Source organism: Mesoplodon densirostris, chromosome 9, assembly GCF_025265405.1.
Source record: "Mesoplodon densirostris isolate mMesDen1 chromosome 9, mMesDen1 primary haplotype, whole genome shotgun sequence".
In the NCBI taxonomy this organism is placed as follows: domain Eukaryota; kingdom Metazoa; phylum Chordata; class Mammalia; order Artiodactyla; family Ziphiidae; genus Mesoplodon; species Mesoplodon densirostris.
Genome location: NC_082669.1, coordinates 20,045,417 through 20,066,199, shown reverse-complemented (window position 1 = coordinate 20,066,199; position 20,783 = coordinate 20,045,417). Strand labels below are relative to the sequence as shown.

Genomic DNA, 20,783 nt, shown 5'->3' with positions numbered 1-20,783 from the left:
AAGGAGGCCAGCAAATTGGGTTTGGATATTTCCATTCCCAATTTTAACTAGGATGAAGATCAGGAAAAACTGCAGAGAGTATTTTGCGGCTGTGCATTGGGAAGCTGTTGCCACTCTCAGAGACAAATAGGTGAAAACTGAGAAAAAGTGGAAGAAAGCCCAGAACTGAAAAATAAGTTTTTTGGTAGAGTATCTGATTTTCTTAGGAATGTGTTCAGAATGGCAATAAAGGGTGGAGCGTGCTCAGCACTTTGGCCCTGTGTTTTGTATCCCAGAGGCTCTGTGCCAATTTATGGAAGGTTAAATGTGCCCCTGAGGTCTGGCCTCATGGAAACTGACAGGTGGGAGGGGACATCCATCATTTCTGAGCAGGAAAGCCAGGGAGCCAGGGAATGTGGGAAAGATAAATCCTCAAGCTCCGCAGCCAGAATGCAATCATAAGCAGGGGAACATGGAGACGGAGGTGGGTCAGTTACACAAGGACGAGGGGAGATAAAATAAGGAAGCTGATCTTTCCTCCTGATTGGCTCAGCTTGTGAGCCTTCCAAACCGGGCACCGGTGGTGCTTCTCAGGGAACCCTGTAACTGCAGCTCTAAATGAGTTTTGAACTTCTAGGTGTAAAATAAGATTCAAGGGTGTAATGTCCAGCACAGGTACTATAGCCAGTATTTTATAACTTTATATGGAATATAATCTATGGAATATCGAATCACTATGTTCTACACCTGAAACTACTATCATATTGTAAATCCACTAGACTTATTTAAAAAGTCAGCTTTGAAATTGTACTGATAGACACTCCCCTTTAAATGACATATCTGGGGGGAGGATCAGAAGTGAAAAGCCTACATTTTGGGGACAGAGGGTACAGGACAGTGGTCCCTGGAGACAAGTGGAACCTGTCTGCTGTAACCCCGAATCATCTGATTGGGTCCAGAACAAAATCTTTCAAATCAGCTTCCAAATCAGTTCATTTCTTCCATCCCCAAAGTATGTGTTAAGTCCACGCTGGAAGGAAAACAGGAGGCTCAGCCGAGCTCGGATCAGAGTTCCACGGTGCCTACAGATCCAGGGCCCCTTGGCCTCTGGCGTGCCTCACAGCAGTCATTCTGGTGGACGAGCAGCAAGAGAAACACCGTGCGGTCTGGCAGCAAAGCCAGGGGCCCTGGCCGCCAGGCTGCCCCACAGTGCTGGGAGCAGGTGCTGTGTATTTATACCGAGGTGATGAGAAGTGTCCCTGGAAGGTGTCTTTCTCCACATCTGGTAGCCAAGCTAAAAGTGCATGGATTACTGTTTGGAATCTCGGAACTGAAAGGTGACGTTGGGCTTGAGGCGCCTGGGGGGGACCCTCACAGCTCTCTGCACGATGGTACTGCAGGGCCACCTCTGTTCCCCATCCCCACCCTCAGCCACTAGGCCACCTACAGCTTCTGCTGAATGACTTCTTGGCTAGACACTGTCTTTTTTTTAAATTTTTAATGAAAAAAATTTTTAATGTTTAATATAAAAAAGTTTTAAATTGTATTCAAGTATAGTTGATTTACCATGTTGTGGTAATTACTTTTTTTTAATATTTTTTATTTTTGGCTGCGTTGGGTCTTCGTTGCTGTGTGCAGGCTTTCTCTAGTTTCAGCGAGTAGGGGCTACTCTTCGTTGCGGTGCACGGGCTTCTCATTGCGATGGCTTCTTTTGTTGCAGAGCATGGGCTCTAGGCATGTGGGCTTCAGTAGCTGTGGTGCGTGGGCTCAGTAGTTGTGGCTCGTGGGCTCTAGTGTGCAGGCTCAATAGTTGTGGCACACGGTCTTAGTTGCTCCGCGGCACGTAGGATCTTCTTGGACCAAGGTTCGAACCGGTGTCCCCTGCATTGGCAGGCGCATTCTTAACCACTGCGCCACCAGGGAAGTCCCTTTGTTGTGTTGATTGCTGTCGTACAGCAAAGTGATTCAGTTGTACATATACATATACATTCTTTTTCACATTCTTTTCCATTATGGTTTATCATAGGATGTTGAATATAGTTCCCTGTGTTATACAGCAGGACCTCGTTGTCTATCCATTTACTACATAATAGTTTGCATCTGCTAATCGCAAACTCCCAATCCCTCCCTCCCCCACACCTCCGTCTCCCTTGGCAACCAGACGTCTGTTTTCTATGTTTGTGAGTCTATTTCACAGATAGGTTCATTTGTAGATACTAAGTCTTAAACAGCTATGTTCCAAGTGAACCCTACCTGTCCTACCCTGTGTGGACCTCTCCTGATCCAGGAAAAGGAGTAAATGAAGAAGAAAACTGTCCCCAAGTTGGTAGAATTCGAAGAGCCTCGCACTTCTCCCCTGTTCACTCTGCCCATGAATTCGGACGCCTCTGAACAGAACTGCCTTTGAGGTTTGGGTACCATTCTGGGAACAAGAGACTGGGGCTTGTTTCTCATCTGCAGTTTGCTGAGTTTGCAGCCCACAGATGCATTCAACAATGACAGGGCAAGGAGGAAGGATGGCAGAGAGGCAAGGGTAGCAGGAAAGAGGAAACTTTACCACAGTATATAGTGGCACAGAATTGGCATGGTGAGGATTCAAGGGGAGACTAGAGTAGACCCCAGAGGTTAGCTGGGAGCACAGGCTGGCTTGCTGACACCTTCTCCTTAAGAGGCTGCAGAAACCTTGGGTGGACCAGTTGCCAAGGGGCAGGGACAGGGAATAGCTGTGCTTCTGCAGTATCATCGTGCAGCATCCGCACCAGGTGCCTGACATCGCCGCCAGCTGCAACACAACAGAGACATTATCAGGGGACCACAGTACCAGATACACAGCCTCCCCACTCCTGACTTGTGGGCAATCACCTAAGGACATTACCACTCTCTCCTCCCACCTCTGCGGGCTCTGGCTGCCAAGGGTGCATAAGGACTGTAAAAGGAGAAGCTAGATCAGGAGGGGGAGGGGTCAGACTTGGGTTCTGTTAGCAAAATACAGTGGGTTTTTTTCAGTATGTATTTTATTTATTTATTTTGGCTGTGCTGGGTCTTAGTTGCAGCAAGCGGGATCTTTTTTTTTACTTTATTTTTTTTTTAATCTTCATTAATTATATTCACACAGAATCTCCAAATTCCTTGCACGTGGTAGCGCATTCTCAGATCTTCACAATTCAGTTTTTTTTTTAGTAGTTGATGGTTCTTATTTATTTATTTTTTTACATCTTTGTTGGAGTATAATTGCTTTACAACGGTGTGTTAGTTTCTGCTTTATAACAAAGTGAATCAGTTATACATATACACATGTTCCCATATCTCTTCCCTCCTGCGTCTCCCTCCCTCCCACCCTCCCTATCCCACCCCTCTAGGTGGTCACACACCACCGAGCTGATCTCCCTGTGCTATGCGGCTGCTTCCCACTAGCTATCTATTTTACGTTTGGTAGTGTGTATATGTCCATGCCACTCTCTCACCTCGTCACAGCCTCTCCCTCCCCCTCCCCATATCCTCAAGTCCATGCTCTAGTAGGTCTGTGTCTCTAGTTATGGCATGCATGTGAGCTGTAGTTCCCTGAACAGGGGTCGAACCCCGGCCCCCTGCATTGGGAGTGCAGAGTCTTACCCACTGGACCACCAGGGAAGTGCCAGCAAAATAGAGTGTTACTGATTTGTGACTGTGCATTTCAGACCTGGCACCTACTGTTTTACAGAACTGGAAGAATTCATTCAAAAAGAGCCTGGGCCCTAATCTCAGTATCTTCCAAAGCTCTGTCCCTCCGGGACTGGCCAGGTTACTTTTAACTTTCCTTGAAGCAAAAAACAGACTTATTAAATATGGAATTTGTCCAAAACCACCTAAATTTTTTTTTTTTTTTTTGCGGTACACGGGCCTCTCACTGTTGTGGCCTCTCCCGTCGCGGAGCACAGGCTCCGGACGCGCAGGCTCAGCAGCTATGGCTCACAGGCCCAGCTGCTCCGCGGCATGTGGGATCTTCCCAGACCGGGGCACGAACCCGTGTCCCCTGCATCGGCAGGCAGACTCTCAACCACTGCATCACCAGGGAAGCCCTAAAATTTTTTTTTAAACCATCTGCAGAAGTCAGGAAAAAGAACACAGCTGCAGAGGTGCTGGTGCCGAAGAAGAACTTTGATTTTTATTGTGTGACCCGCAGTGTCTGGGAGGATGTGGAAGTAGACCCCAGGATCAGAAAGAAAATGTCCAAGGTCAAGACTGTGGACACCGAGATTCCTTCCCTGTCCTAGAAGGCAGCATAGAGCCTAACACTTGTAGATCTTTAATGATCTCGCATGTGAGTTGGGGTAGGTCTCTCAGATCCTTCCACATGGAGCATATGTAAGATCACACTATTATTACGTTAAAAGGCCCCTTTTCTCTAAAAGATGAGAAGGGGATGGAATGAAGGGAATAAGAATGGACAGAAGACGTCCTCCTGCCACAGTTACGTATTTTGCTGACATGGGAAGAAGAGATTGAATGATGAGCAGGCAGGGGAACAGAGGCGTGGTCCAGGATCGACCCAAGACTCCACCAAGGCATCTTTCTTCTTCCTTTTCTCAAAAATGAAGGGCTCAGGGACTTCCCTGGTGGCACAGTGGTTAAGAATCCGCCTGCCAGTGCAGGGGACACGGGTTCAGTCCCTGGTCCAGGGAGTTCCCACATGCCACAGAGCAACTAAGCCCATGCACCACAACTACTGAGCCCGCATGCTACAACTACTGAAGCCCGTGTGCCCTAGAGCCCACGCGCTGCAGCTACTAAGCCTGCATGCCGCAACTACTGGAGCCTGCACACCTAGAGCCCATGCTCCACAACAAGAGAAGCCACTGCAGTGAGAAGCCCTCACTGCAACGAAGAGTAGCCCCCACTCGCTACAACTAGAGAAAGCCTGCGCACAGCAACCAAGACACGATGTAGCCAAAAATAAATTAATTAATTAATAATTTTTTTTAAAGGAAAGGGCTCAGTGACATCGCTTATAGGGGATAGCATGCCTAGATGGAGAAGAAAAGTCATCTCTTCCCCCAGAGATTTGTTCTACATTATGCTCAGACGTTCAGATTTCAGGAGATGTTTATAAAGGAGACTAACTCAGAAAATCTGAGCAGTAATCGTGCATTAAACAAACCATTAAGTCTATAGTTTCTCATCTCCGAGGTGCCTATACTACTATCTACTTAATCTGTTTCACAAAGCTCTTTTTATTTTTATTTTATTTTTAAGTCTACAGCACCCAGTATTCCCAGGCAGTCTCCCATCCAAGTACTAACCAGGCCTGACCCTGCTTAGCTTCCGAGATCAGGCGAGATTGGGTGCATTCAGGGTAGTATGGCCGTAGACCACAAGACTCTTTTTAAAATCAAATTATGCAATAGATATAAAAAATATTTTAAAACTTGATAGTACTTTTTACATGTAAGGTGGCACTCACTGTTATTGTTCTCACTTTCTAAATGTTGGAAGCGTTCATGGTTTTGGCCAGCTGTGTCAGGAGAGGTAGAATAAAAGAAACCATTGTTGGGAGACTGTCACCCCAGTTCTGAACCTTACCTTTGGGGCTTTAAGTTGCATGGTGGTAATTCTATGCTCTTCAGTTTCTTTCCCCAGTGTGCATTTATGGCAATAGAAGTTGATTATTCCCAGAATTAGTTCTTATTCCTTTGGGTGATTTGGGTTTGGATACTGGAGAGTTACTCCCACCCAGTAGCCAGGACACAGAGTCCAAAGGCTTCAAGTCTCTCTGCACTAGCAGTTTGATTCTTTGTCCAGTACCCACTGAGCTTCCATATGTCACCGTGAGAGTTCCTGGGTTTGCTTGTGTTTCTTTAGTAAGCGCTTAAGGAGAATGGAGACCAAACCCCCATGGAGAAATATCTGCTTTTCCACTCTTATTACTCTCACCTAAAGAGTTTATTTAATTTCTAAATACCTCGCCAAAAATAAATATTTGGAGGCTGCACCATTTAGCAGAAATAAGGCAGATCCACTCAGATGCCTCTCAAGCAAAGAATAACATTGGAAAGAGTTGATAGCAAAAAAAAAAAAAAATGCAACTGTGGGCTACATAAAAGCTCTTTTAAATGGTGTATATTGTGCTTGATGAATCCCTACTAGGGGAAGATCGTCCTACTGGCTTTGTGAATTGAACTAGTCTTCCACGTTCATGGTGAGGTAACTTTTTATTGTGATTAAAGAAACACATAACAGGTCCTACTGTGTAGCACAGGGAACTATATCCAATCTCCTTGGATAAACGATAATGGAATGTAAAATAGTTAGCTAGTGGGAAACAGCAGCATAGCACAGGGAGATCAGCTCAGTGCTTTGTGACCACCTAGAGGGGTGGGATAGGAAGAATGGGAGGGAGGCTCGAGAGGGAGGGGATACGGGGACATATGTATGCATATGGCTGATTCACTTTGGTGTACAACAAACTAACACACACACAAAAACAGATTATTGAAAAAAGAATGTATATATGTGTAAAACTGAGTCACTTTGCTGTACAGTAGAGATTGGCACAACATTGTAAATCAACTATACTTCAATTTTAAAAAAACATGCATAACAGAAAATTTACCATCTTAACCATTTTTAAGCATATAGTTCAGTAGTGTTATAGTACATTCACACTATTATGAAATAGATCTCCAGAACTTTCTCATCTTGCAAAACTAGAATTCTATACCCATTAACCACATGGTGATATAACTTTTTTGTTTGTTTTTTTGTTTGTTTGTTTTTGTTTTTTTTTGCGGTACGCGGGCCTCTCACTGCCGTGGCCTCTCCCATTGCGGAGCACAGGCTCCGGACGCACAAGCTCAGCAGCCATGGCTCATGGGCCCAGCCACTCCACGGCATGTGAGATCTTCCCGGACCGGGGCACGAACCCACGTCCCCTGCATCGGCAGGGGGACTCTCAACCACTGCGCCACCAGGGAAGCCCATGGTGATGTAATTTATAAGAGCTTAGTATATTCAAGGAATTTGGGGGGACTCCTGGCCCTCCACTGCCTGCTGGGTTCGCAGAGGTGCAGTCGGAATGGACATGGCGTGGGCACTGGGAGTCCCCTGAGGAGGCCCAGCACCGAGTGCTCAACTACTGGGTCCAAAAGTGCTGAGAATAATTGACAGAGAAAGAGATTCCCAAAATGCTGCTCTGTGCCAGCACGCCTTGCTGAGGCAGTGGAAAGACATTGCTGAGAGTATGTGTCAGAAAGACCCTGATTATCCTAGACTTGGGATGTGGGACAAGGAACATGGGATGTTCCTTGAGGGATGCTGTGGGATGCTGCATTCTCAGGGTACCTGGCTGCCGGCCGCAGCACTAGTCCACTTCCTAGGCTAGTGTGGCGTGTCAGTCCTCTGCTGTCATTTACTGAGGAAATCTATACTCTGTCAAAGGAATTGCAACTTGTATTTTTCTTCTGGTTAGAAAGAACATGTTCCTTAAGGCCATTTTGAAATCATTAGAGTCATAAACAGCGGATGTGAGCTAAGATGCCAACTCAAAGCATCTTGACTCACCTATCACTAGTTGAACTAGTTGGAGCACCTAAGATGATTTCCTAAATTAGCTACTGATTGTGGTCAGAGAGTCAGACATACAACTACATACAGAACTGTGTGATAGTAAATTTGTGTGATTTTAAGCCAGTAAGTTTGGAGTAACTTGTTCAGCATCAGTAGAAGCTAATGCAGTACAAGTAGGCATGATACTTTGAATATGTGTGATAAAACAAGGATAAATAACTATAGTTTGATTTATTTGTATTATTTATTTTCATTAATAAACCTCAGACACACCCGCTATTTGAAGCTTTTTAAAGTGATAAAGGAGTCTAAAGGCAGTGATAAATATGTCTTAGGTGCCCATCCTTTTCCTGCCATCCATCAAAGAGGGAAAATGGGGACTTCTCTGGCAGTCCAGTGCTTAAGACTTCGCCTTCCAATGCAGGGGGTGCGGGTTCGATCCCTGGTCGGGGGAGCTAAGATCCCACATGCCTCGTGACTGAAAAACCAAGACATTAAAAAAAAAACAAAAAACAATATTGTAACAAATTCAATAAAGACTTTAAACATAGTCCACATCAAAAAAATCTTTAAAAAAAAAAAGAAGAGGAAAAAGCATGTTTAGAATGAAAGTAAAGGCTATTAAGTGGTTCAAGGTGCAAGAACAGTTTAAGAGGAATGGTGCTGTTATTTATTTTTTTAATTTACTTTATTGAAGTATAGTTGATTTACCATGTTGCGTTCATTTCTGCTGTACAGCAAAGTGATTCAGTTTTACATATATACATTCTTTTTCATATTCTTTTCCATTATGATTTATCACAGGATATTGAATATATGGGTGCTGTTATTTAGATTTGATTTTGATCAGCATGCTGGGACAGACACCTACTACCCCTTTCAGTGTACTTTTTTTTTAAAATTTATTTTTGGCTGTGTTGAGTCTTCATTGCTGCACGTAGGCTTTCTCTAGTTGCAGTGAGCGGGGGCTACTCTTTGTTGTGGTGCGGAGGCTTCTTACTGCGGTGGCCTCTCCTGTCGCGGAGCACGGGCTCTAGGCGCATGGGCTTCAGTAGTTGTGGCTCGCGAGCTCTATAGTGCAGGCTCAGTAGTTGTGGCGCACAGGCTTAGTTGCTCTGCAGCATGTGGGATCTTCCCGGAACAGGGCTCGAACCCATGTCCCCGCATTGGCAGGCGGATTCCCAACCGTGGCGCCACCAGGGAAGTCCTTAGTTTACTTTTAAAGCCATGTAATGTCACAGCCTAAGATTTAGTGTTCACAAAGAGGAAAATATGTCCAATAGCACAGCACTTCCAAATCGTTGGGCATGCCTTGGACTGAATTCTCGTATATTATATTACCAACCTGTTCCATTCTGCTTCAGTAAGGATCAATCCTGGTCTTAACATTTTTTTAAGTAGTTGAGAGATTTAGCTGAAACTGCTGCCTTTAAGGGAAATCTCACATAATTTATTTCTACTTCAGCCTCAGGAATTGTCAAAACAAGAAAATACATATTTTCACATTTGATTATTAGCCCTATATTTGTTTACATATTTATTTATTTATCAATCTATTTCAATAAGAGACTCTTAAAAGATACAGGTTTGGATGATCTCAAGGATTTCTCTATTTTTGGAGTAGATTTTGCCGTCTCCTCTTGATAATTAATTTGCCTTCTCAAAAATAACCATAATTTCTTTGTGAACAAGGTAATGTTTTTCTGAATTTGTATTGCAGTTTACACCTAACGTGTTGCTTTTTTTCCCCTGCGTCTCTCAAAATAATATTGAAAAGAATCAATCCATTTAAAACTAAATGGTTATCAAGCATATACCCATGATGATAAGTGATAACTAAATTATAGGAAGGAAAACTCTGGTTTCTGTTTGGGTTGTTGGTCTTCTCTTTCTTACTGCAGATACCTAGATCAGTCTTCCACTTACTGTAAATTAGAGTTCAAGCTTTACATCTTTTAAGCAAAGAGGTATGAATATATACTTTTTATTTTTACACCCAAACAGTTGCCCCTGATGACCCCAGCAGAAAAATAGATGGCGATACCATTATTTTTTCAAACGTTCAAGAAAGATCAAGTGCGGTATATCAGTGTAATGCCTCTAACGAATATGGATATTTACTGGCAAATGCATTTGTAAATGTCCTGGGTAAGCTCTCCCTTTATTAAAGACATGGCAAATTAAATTAATGACTGCTGTTGTTTTTCATTCATTCAGCAGAAATATATTAAGCATCTACTAGGCAGTGGCACAGAACTTGGAGCTGGAAGGGATATACAAAGATGGATAAGATACAAACCTTGCCCTAAAGGAAATTACAGTCTGGCCTTAACGTTCTTTCATAACATGGTTTTTACAATGGCAAATTCCTCATTGTAGAGATAATCAAAGAGGCTGCTCTGTTCGTAGACAGTTACATTGTGTCCAACCCCTCAGAAGGAAAAGAGCATAGGTCTGCTCTTCCTAACTGAACGTGACTGCTTGTTCCATCCTTAGAAACTGACAAGTTGAATGACAATTTCATGATTCTGATTTTTGAAAGTAAGTCATTAATCATAATGTTTGGCTGTGACCTAAGTCACGATGTACATTTATTTATCAATTCATAACAATATGTTTAGAAAACGGTGACATAAACATATTCTGAAAGGGTTGGGTTTATGTGAACATTGTATTTCTCATATGGGACAAAACTATGAAAATACCAAATTTGTTAAGAATTTATGTGAGAATTGTTTTCATGATGCCGGGGAATTATATTTCACCCCTGTAAGTGGAGTAGGTTCCCTTTCAAACAAAATTAGGGTCAGGAAGCCAACCAATATGTGGTATTTTTTCCTTCATGCTTGAAATGAAGGTCAGTAAATCACAGGAAGAGCTGAGCCCTTAGGATGTTGGTGGAGGGACAGGAAGCAGTTTTGATTCTGGTGCTGTTTTGAGTCATCAGCATTCTGCTTTTTTTCTGCTGGCTTGGATGTTCGCCACCTCTCCCCCCCACCCACCTCTGTTATTATCCCGAGGTTCTGTTGGGCCAGTCATCCAACAAAAATGTATTTGGCCATTATTTTTTTGTGCCAGACACTGCGCTGGTTTATGGGGAGAAAACAATAAAAAGTCCCATTCCCTGCCTGCAAGGAACTCACAGTGTAGTTGGAGAGATAGATAAAGAAATCAGTTATTAAAATACTGTGTCTGATTAAGATGCAGGCCGTGAGGCAGAGGGAGGAAACTTTTTTTTCCACTTTGAGTGACCGGCAGGGTCATACATGCCTGAGAACATAAGGGGAGAGATACATTGGCTGTGCCTTAACGTGAATTCTAATGGCCTGAAAAAAAATACAATAAAATACAGGTGGGCCTAAGTGTTTATTTTATTTTAATATTTACTTTACCTTTCCAAAACGTTTTTAGCTGAGCCACCACGAATCCTTACGTCTGCAGACACACTCTATCAAGTCATTGCAAACAGGCCTGCTCTGCTAGACTGTGCCTTCTTTGGGTCTCCTCTGCCTACCATCGAGTGGTAAGTAGCGGCCATATCTGTTTGTCATGTTTACATTTGCCAAAGCCTTCGAATTTCTCAATATGTGGGGTTTTAGTCAGAGAACAGACAGGAAAAAGGCAGTGCAGAAGCCATCATCCTATTAATTATTAAATGTATTCACAAATATTTATTAACGACTCACTCTGTGGTAAATACTATCACATGGATGATCTCTTTGGCAGCACGCTTTGTCCATCCCAGAGGGATATGTAAATGTTTTTGAAAAAAATTAAAGTGGCTGTACTTTACAGTGCTATGGACATCACCCTGGACGTCACAAATGGTGGCTAGAGGGATGGGTTGGGGGACATTCCTTGATAATAAAATATCATTTGGGGTGGACGCAGGGTCCATAAGCTTAAAAAACAGAATTTGCGGGCTTCCCTGGTGGCGCAGTGGTTGAGAGTCCGCTTGCCGAAGCAGGGGACATGGGTTCGTGCCCCGGTCTGGGAAGATCCCACATGCCGCAGAGCGGCTGGGCCCATGAGCCATGGCCGCTGAGCCTGCACATCCGGAGCCTGTGCTCCGCAATGGGAGAGGCCACAACAGTGAGAGGCCTGCGTACCGCAAAAAAAAAAAAAAAAAGAAAAAAAAAAAACAATTTGCTATTACCAGTGTTCCTCTCCCACTGAGTGTCCTGGCTTGGATCCAGCCAGGCTCCCCTGTATCCTTTCACTCCCTCTTTTGACCACATCCCTTTTCATGTACCACTCGTTGTGCGAGTCCTGCTCATCCTCCCAGCTTGCTTTAGCATGAGCCGAAAGAGACAAGGCCAGGAGAGGCGGCAGCTCAGAAAGAATGAGTGAAAGAAAATTGGAACATTCATTTATGGATTGTCTATCAGGTGCCGGACACTATGTGGGGCTCCACTTCCTGGTGTGAGATTAAAGCCAGGGGTAGGATGGAAGCCCAAACACGGATGCTTGTGCAGAAAATTTCCTAGCAAAGGAGATGGATTAACGCTTAGTTTCACACGGCTTTTCATCCCTCCTCACTTCTCCTGTCTGAACGCTAACCTGGAAGCTCAGTGTGGACATACTTCACATGCATACTTTCTTCTTCTCCTTCCCTGAATATGTTCCTATTTATACTCCCAAAAGTACAACCCTTGTAACCTTGAAGTCAAAACCTCTTTAGAATTGTAACGTGTAGATGGAGTTACAAACACATCACAGTAGGGGGGAAAGGTCAAAAAGAGCAGTCTTCATTGTGTCTATTTTATTATTTATTAGAGATAAAAATAGGTACTAATGTGTTTATTAAGCTATGAATCTCTTATAATGAAAATTACAAATTGAGTGTTTTGTATTGTCATCCTAATTCTTCAAACACCATTTATCGCTGAATTCTCCAGTTTGGCATCTGTCTTTGCATTAACCCCCCTGATTTACAAGTATGCGATATGCTTGTGCGGCTTCCAAACGCCTCTGACCTTGATACTGTAATGCAGATCGTGTGGTGTGTTGGACCTTGAACAGGGCATTTCATGTCTGACTTCAAATTATAATATTTTTATTCGTCTTTGTGATCGTTTTCCTAATGAAGGTTTAAAGGTGCTAAAGGGGGTGCTCTTCATGAAGATATCTATGTTTTACATGAAAATGGAACTTTGGAAATTCCTGTGGCCCAGAAGGACAGTACAGGAACTTATACATGTGTTGCAAGGAATCAATTAGGAATGGCGAAGAATGACATTCACTTAGAGATCAAAGGTAAGGCAGAGGTGACAAACATTTTTTCAGTGTTATGAGACTTTGAGCAAATTCTCCAGCTTTTTAAAAAAAATTTACTTTATTGAAGGATAGTTGATTTACAATGTTGTGTTAATTTCTGCTGTACAGCAAAGTGATTCAGTGATACATATATGCATTCTTTTTCATATTCTTTTCCCTTATGGTTTATCACAGGATATCGACTAGAGTTCCCTGTGCTATACAGTAGGACCTTGTTGTTTATCCATTCTATATGGAATAGTTTGCATCTGCTAATCCCAAACTCCCAATCCAACCCTCCCCCACCCTCCTTCCCCCTTGGCAACCACAAGTCTGTTCTCTATGTCTTGATTCTGTTAAATTCTCCAGCTTTGGCAATGGATAACGGTAACTTTCCATTCCAGATCCAACGAGGATCATTAAACAGCCTGAATATGCAGTTGTGCAAAGAGGGAGCACGGTGTCCTTTGAATGCGTAGTGAAACACGATCACACTTTAATCCCCACCGTCACGTGGCTGAAGGACCACAGGGAGCTGCCCAGTGACGGAAGGTATTTGAAGACAATTTCTTTCCTTTCTCTTCCTTCTCTCTTTAAGCTGCTCTTGAACTAAAGGTTTATTGTACAGTAACTTAATGGTTATGTTTTTAAAGTTTCTGAAGTCTGCTCTCTCTCCAAAGTAGATATACATTTTCTCTTCATGCTATAGAATATTTGGACCTAAAAAGGTATCAAGTTATAGAAATAAGACCCTGAGAATGTTTGTCTGTCTTTGTGTCGGTCTCCTGTGTAATTCAGGATGTGAAAAACCTTTCAGGTCTTGAACAACACTAACTTGTACGGTGCACTCTCAACAGATGTTTTCATTCCCGTTTTACAAATAAGCAGAAATACGATCTCTTTAATCATCAGAGTGAGCCTGAATCTTCGTCAGTATTTTACAGGACACTAGTTTTTATTTGGATGGGGCGTTTTCATTTTACCTAAAGCGAGTAGAAGGAGGAGAAGAAAAAAAAACAGGTAAAGAATTTGAAAGAGCCTGAGCGCATTGCATTCCTTTAGCTTGGTCTGAAAGAAAGGTCATGCCCATTTTCCAGGTGAGGCTCTCGACTTGACAAAGTACACAGAGTCAAAGACGAGAATTTTAGCTGATGCAGAGGGGCACAAACATCACCCCGACGGGAAGGAGTGTTGTCTGCTGGTAGAAATGGTTTCTGTGGCTTCTTTCAACTATGCCCAAATGGTGCCCTGTTGCTTGTAAATGGCCCGTAAAAGAACTATGTGGGAATTTGGAATTAACGGTACACACTACTATATATAAAATAAACAAGGGCCTACTGTATAGCACAGGGAACTATATTCAATAGTCAGTAATAACCTATAATGGAAAAGAATCTGAAAAAGAGTATTATATATATATATATATATATATAACTGAAACACTTTGCTGTATACATGAAACATTGTAAATCAACTATAGTTCAATTTTAAAATAATAAATAATAATTAATATCAAATTATTTTAAAATACACACTTTGTTAGAAATTGAGCCAGATGAGTGGTAGCAGCAGAAGCCTAGGAAAGCCCTCTGTTCAGGGTAACTGGAGCTGCCCCCAGCTCAGCTCTAGATGCCCCTGGTCTTAAGGAAGCTCCTATAACTCCAGAGGCGTGGTTGAAAGCCATCAGACTAAATGACTTGACATCATTTCTAACCCAAGCTTCTCACTCATTCAAAATGTTTTCCAACTTTAATCATTATCAAAGTGGCATGTATTGTATAGGATTTTAGCTCTAATGTGCTGCAAATCTTTATCATCTTTCCCTTTTACCAAGTTCACAGTTGCTTTCATGCCAGTAGAACCGTCATTGGGTGTGTTGGGATGTCCATTCCAGCCGCTTTGAGCATGTGATAATTACAGGTTCACTGTTGACAAGGACCATTTGGTGGTCACTGATGTCAGTGATGACGATGGTGGGACCTACACATGTGTGGCCAACACAACTCTGGACAACGTTTCGGCCAGTGCTGTACTCAGCGTTGTCGGTAAGAGCTAGAACACATACAGCACAACTGGCTGCCCTGTTTTAGGTTGAAAGGAAAAATTGTCAGTAGTAACTGTTTGCTTGTTACAGATTTAGCATTTTATAGGTGAGTTAAATACCCACATCTTTCTTCCTTGAAAGATGCCTTTGAGGCAGTAATTTCAGTGTAAATGTACTCTGTAGCAACACTGCAATACAACGGTGGTTAAGCACATTAGTGATATTTTTATGAGAAAACGGGGGGGAAATGATCTACCTTTATTTAAAATCGAAGGGGTTTTCCCCCTGTGTTGTTACTGCATGTTTATCAATGCTGTGTCTCACAGCTAAGCATAAGGCTCAGTTTTATTATCTTAATCATGCTCAGACTTTGTCTTCTTGTGCTATCTTATATCTGTCCACTACTAATTTTGATTAAACTCCTTTATATTACTGTCCTTTCTAGCTCCCACTCCAACTCCAGCTCCCATTTACGGTAAACTAATATGAGTCCTTTTCTCTGTTTTCTTTCAAACAATTTCACATGTACGAAAGAAGTCCATTACTTTCTTTTCTCTATCATGTCATTGTGTTTCTTTAAGGAAAAGGGCTCTGTCAGGTGTTCTGCTGTGTTGTCCATTTACTGCTATAAATCATTTCTTCATTATAATTCTGGAACTTTTCACTGAATATATTGCCACTCGCTTCCAAGTATTTCATGTGTTATTGCAAAGTCATTTCATTTGCTAAAAGTCCCTCTTTGACAGCATTTCCTTGTAAAGTAGCATAGTGCTTTTTCAAAAGCTATCGTCCATATTTTACAGACTGAAAAAGCAATTTCAAATATCATTCCACAACTTAGGTTTTCATTTCAATCTATTAAAAGTTGTTCTGGGGCTTCCCTGGTGGCGCAGTGGTTGACAGTCTGCCTGCCGATGCAGGGGACACGGGTTCGTGCCCCGGTCTGGGAAGATCCCACATGCCGTGGAGCGGCTGGGCCTGTGAGCCTTGGCCGCTGAGCCTGCGCGTCCAGAGCCTGTGCTCCGCAACGGGAGAGGCCACAACAGTGAGAGGCCCACGTACCGCAAAAAAAAAAAAAAAAGTTGTTCTGGAAAACTAAATGTTGTTTGGGGATTCCATTTTCAAGAAATTTACATAGGAAAGCAATGGATGCTTAGTACAACATTTGACCTTTCTATCAAAGAAAACCACCCACTCACTGTGTTCACAGAAGATAAATCACTAAAGAAAGACGAAAAGGAGGACACTTTCACGTCGCATGATTTTTCTGAGTCAGGAAGTTAAATCAATTTTTTTCCCGAAATCTTTTAAATTAAAGAACCCTCGTGTTTATTCAACATATAAATACAAAAATTAATTTTGTGGTCAAAACTCAGCTGGATGTTACATTGTATTATGAATTATGCTGTAGAAGACATGTCCTTTATAGACAATTACTGCTTCTTTACTGGTAGGAAAGAAGTGCTCATATTTTTCTATGGCCTCTGGTTCCCCCAAGAGCCAGAGTTACTCCCAAGAGCAAGGTCAGGAAAGGGCCCAGGGGGAACATTAACTCTCTAGATCTCAGAAGCACCATTAGAAGAGGCAGACATGCTCCTGAGACACCTTTGTCCCGACAGGCATCTATACCCTGGTGTCCTCTGAGAATAAACACACCTCCCTGTGTGCCTGACTGACTTGTACTGAGCATCCACATAAGGTTGCATGCCGAGGGCTACCTGCATAGCATCAATTTTAGAATTCCCTTAAAAATATAAATATTCTTCAGGTGCCCCCAAATCTGTAATTCAGCATGTTTCAGAAAGAACACTTGCATCTTCTTTTAATAGTATGTACATTTGCCTGTATTTGTTTTTCAGCATTTCCTATTCTCTGTTTCCCATTTATTAGAAATTCAGCTTCCGTATTATTTTTTCTGTTTGTGCTCCTCTATGTTTACGAGAAGACACGCACTGAGAGTGCTGGAGAACCATACATGTCCTCCCCTGGCTTTGGTGACAAGGGATTTAGTTTCATTTCAAAGAGAAGCAAGCAGAGCTCATTGAGGGGTTCTCTTGGGTGTGCGTGTGTGTTCCCAGCAGCCTCAGCTGTTTTCATTTCCTTTCAGTTGCATGCTCACTGGCCATTACGTGTGCTGTGTCTTTACAAGTCCCCTCCGAGAATAGTATCATGAGTAAAGGAGAACCTCCTAAGTCGGGTGGTTAACTATGATGTGTGTGTTTGGTCTACAGATGTCCCAAATCCTCCCTTTGATTTAGAATTGACGGATCAACTAGACAGGAGTGTTCAGCTGTCATGGACCCCAGGCGATGACAACAATAGCCCTATTACAAGTATGTGGTGTCATTTGCTTTTTCACTGACAAACTTAATGATTATTTTCAAAGCACTGTATCTCATGTAATTGAACTGGCTTGCAGACGGTATTTGCTGGCATTCTCTGCTTCATTGCTAATAGAATCAAAACAGTTATTTATGTTCTGTTATTCAGAACTGGAGTTATTCCTGGTTACAACTTCTGGTTTGGGACACTAATTAATTGCTGAAGATGTTAATTAAGCAAGTACACTATCATTTTGTGTTTAAGATCCATAAGAATCACCTTCAGTTTCTACCACAGTAGGAAGATGTATTGCAAGTTATTCATTTTGCCCATTAATATGAGAGAAAACAATAGAAGGACCAGTCTAGCTATTAGGAAACTGAGACTTGGTGAGTAAAGTGGCTTTTCAAACCCACAGCTGGTAACAGAACTGGGGTGAGACATCAGGTCTCTTTCTTTCCATTAGCCCTGGCTACAAAGCGGCACAGTCACCAATATCACCTCCTCACCTTGATGACATCAGCTTAGAGAATAAAATCAGGTGAGGGACCATGCCATAAGGGCACTGGAAGAGCTTAGTAAAATTAGACTATAGATAAGCTTATAAGTTTTAAAACCGAAAAGATACTTAAGAGAGTAGGCACAAGTCTGTAATATATTACTACCTTCAGGTATATACTGCAGGGAGATGAAATTCCTTTCCGGTGATGACCTAAGATACTGCTGAAGTGATGTGCGTGTTCATTTATTGCACCTTCTGGTAAAGCAGACTAGATCCAATGAAATTAAACAAAAGCATCCTCTCTATCTTGTGTTCTTTGGTGGTGTTCCTTTCCCAGTGGAGTTTTTGGTCCTTGATCAGAACACGTATTCATTCATGCTGAATCTTCCAGTTAATTCAGTACATTAGCCAGATTTAGCTGGTGAGGGTGCTTGGAGACTCTTTTTACCCATGTTAAAATGATACCATTAGATTTAAAGGCATTTCTACTCTTTCGTTCGTTCATTCATTCAACAGACATTTATTGAGTACCTATTATGTACCAGGCATTCTTCTAAAACAAAACAGTCAAAAATCTCTGCCCATATGAAGTCTATATTTTAATTGAGGACACAAATAAGATAAAATTAATATGTGTTATGTTATTGTGTATAATGTCATTATATATATATATGTGTGTAAATATATATATATATACACACACACGCACACACACACACACACACTACTCAGATCTCTTTTTAAGAGAGAACCCACTACAAGGGATGTCAACACCAGGCTCCATCTGCTGCCCCCTCCCTAGGGATCAGCTGCAGTGTTCCCATGAGGCCCCTCTCTTCCTGAGCTAGTCCAGGGACTGAGCACAGCAAGGGTCCTAGATTCAGCCATGCCTCCTACAGAACTTCACTTTGGGGCTCCTTGCTGACCTGGCTGAATCTATCTGTATTGGAATCTGAGGCTTTTTCCACACACACACCTCCTTCCCCTCTCCCTTCTCAGACGTCAGACCTGCATTACGGTCTGAAGATCTTCCCTGCCGTCTCCTGCTTTCTCTCTCTTTTATCTTCCATGGACTCTTCCCCAAATAAATCTCCTACACATTTAGTTCTATCTCTGCATCTGCTTCCAAGAGGAGTCAAACACACATATATCTATACACATGGTTATGTGTGTGTCCATGTTTAGGCCATGCAAAGAACAAAGCAGGAGAAGGAGAGTAAAGAATATGAGGGTCAGGGGTATAGTTACAAACAGGGTGGTCAGGAAAGGCTACCTTAAGAAGGTAACATTCGTATGCAAAACAGTATGGAGGTTCCTTAAAAAACTGAAAATAGAGTTACCAGATGATCCAGCAATCCCACCCCTGGGCATATATCCAGGAAAAATGAAAGCTCTAATTCAAAAAGATACATGCATCCCAAAGTTCATAGTGGCACTGTTTACAATAGCCGAGACACAGAAGCAACCTAAGTGTCCATCAACACATGAATGGATAAAGAAGATGTGGTACATATATACAGTGGAATACTACTCAGCCATAAAAAAGAATGAAATCATGCCATTTGCAGCAACATGGATGGACCTAGAAAGTATCATACTAAGTGAAGTAAGATGGAGAAAGACAAATATTATATGATATCACTTATATGTGGAATCTAATAAATAGTGCAAATGAACTAATTTATAAAATAAAAACAGACTCATAGACATAGAAAACAAATTTATGGTTACCAAAGGGGAAGGGGGGAGGAATAAATTAGGAATTTGGGATTAACAGATGTGCACTACCAAACAAGGATTTACTGTATAGCACAGGGAGCTATATTCAATATATGGTAATAAACTATAAAGGAAAAGAATGGGGAAAAAGAATATAGTTATATACATTTATTTATGTATAACCAAATCACTTTGCTATATGCCTGAGACTAACACAATACTGTGCATCAACTATACTCCAATTAAAAAATAATAAATTTTTGAAAAGAAGGTAACATTTGAGTATGTCAATAAAGACATGAGGAGGCAGGTAGTGAACACACTATGCAGTTAACTGAAGGAAGAGCTTTCCAGGGAGAGCAAGAAAAAGAGCAAAGGCCCTGAGACAGGAGCATGTCTCTCGGAAGCCACTGTGGCTGGCTGAAGTGAAATGAACAAGAAGAAGTGAAGTAGGAGAGAAGGTCAAAGAGGCAAAGGGTTGGTGGGTGGAGTGGGATGTGCACTGTGCAGGGCCTTGTAGGCCCTTGTAGGGGTTGGGGAGGAATCGGAGGGATAAGTAGAGCAGTGGTCCCCAGTCTTTTTGGCACCAGGGACTAGCTTCGTGGAAGCCGATTTTTCCATGGAGGGGGAGAGGGGGGATGGTTCAGGCGGTAACGTGAGCCATGGTTCAGGCAGTAATGCAAGCGATGGTTCAGGTGGTAATGCAAGCAATGGGGAGCGGCAGATGAAGCTTCACTCGCTCGCCTAACAAGCCTAACAAGCCACGGACCAGTATCAGTCCACAGCCCGGGGGTTGGGGACCCCTGAAGGAGAGGAATGGAGCACACTGGCTATTCTATTGAAAATGGTCTAGAGAGGAACAAGAGGGAGAGCGGGGAGACCAGGCAGGGCTACAGTTCTCAAACCATGCATTGAAATGCCATACAGAACGTCAGCAAACCTCAGAGGTGCCTCTGGATATGAAGTTTTTGATTTTTAAATTTTGGTTTTTATTTTTTATTTTTTATTTTTATTTTTTTGGCTGAGTTGGGCCTTTATTGCTGTGCACGGGCTTTCTCTAGTTATGATGAGCAGGGGCTACTCTTCCTTGTGGTGTGCAGGCTTCTCATTGTGGTGGCTTCTCTTGTTGCAGAGCACAGGCTCTAGGCGTGCAGGCTTCAGTAGTTGTGGAACATGGGCTCAGTAGTTGTGGCACACGGGCTTAGTTGCTCCACGGCATGTGGGATCTTCCTGGACCAGGTCTCGAACCCGTGTCCCCTGCATTGGCAGGCGGATTCTTAACCGCTGAGCCACCAGGGAGGCCCCCAAATTTTGGTTTTTAAAAAACACAGTGACATCTGTCAGACACCCCATGAAATACTAGCTGGAGGCAGTTCACAGTTTCAATAGTAATAGTGCTACATCACACTGTGACAGTGT

General features: G+C 42.5%; 1 protein-coding gene and 1 non-coding gene across 20 annotated transcripts in view; one reads left to right on the top strand and one right to left on the bottom strand.

Moving 5' to 3' along the window:
• NRCAM (neuronal cell adhesion molecule) overlaps nucleotides 1-20,783 on the top strand; it is an 88,545-nt gene that overhangs the window by 29,006 nt on the left and 38,756 nt on the right. For 12 of the 19 annotated variants that reach the window (XM_060108693.1, XM_060108707.1, XM_060108704.1 and 9 more), the window contains 7 exons: nucleotides 9,526-9,669; nucleotides 10,933-11,044; nucleotides 12,611-12,777; nucleotides 13,182-13,329; nucleotides 14,698-14,822; nucleotides 15,267-15,296; nucleotides 17,053-17,154. In XM_060108693.1, the coding sequence (XP_059964676.1) occupies nucleotides 9,526-9,669; nucleotides 10,933-11,044; nucleotides 12,611-12,777; nucleotides 13,182-13,329; nucleotides 14,698-14,822; nucleotides 15,267-15,296; nucleotides 17,053-17,154 (828 nt within the window). The remainder of the gene's footprint in view (nucleotides 1-9,525; nucleotides 9,670-10,932; nucleotides 11,045-12,610; nucleotides 12,778-13,181; nucleotides 13,330-14,697; nucleotides 14,823-15,266; nucleotides 15,297-17,052; nucleotides 17,155-20,783) is intronic. The other 7 variants (XM_060108703.1, XM_060108699.1, XM_060108708.1 and 4 more) reach the window with 1 other exon arrangement.
• LOC132496606 (5S ribosomal RNA) lies at nucleotides 5,210-5,328 on the bottom strand. Its single transcript, XR_009533501.1, has one exon. It is a non-coding gene; the product is annotated as a 5S ribosomal RNA (ribosomal RNA).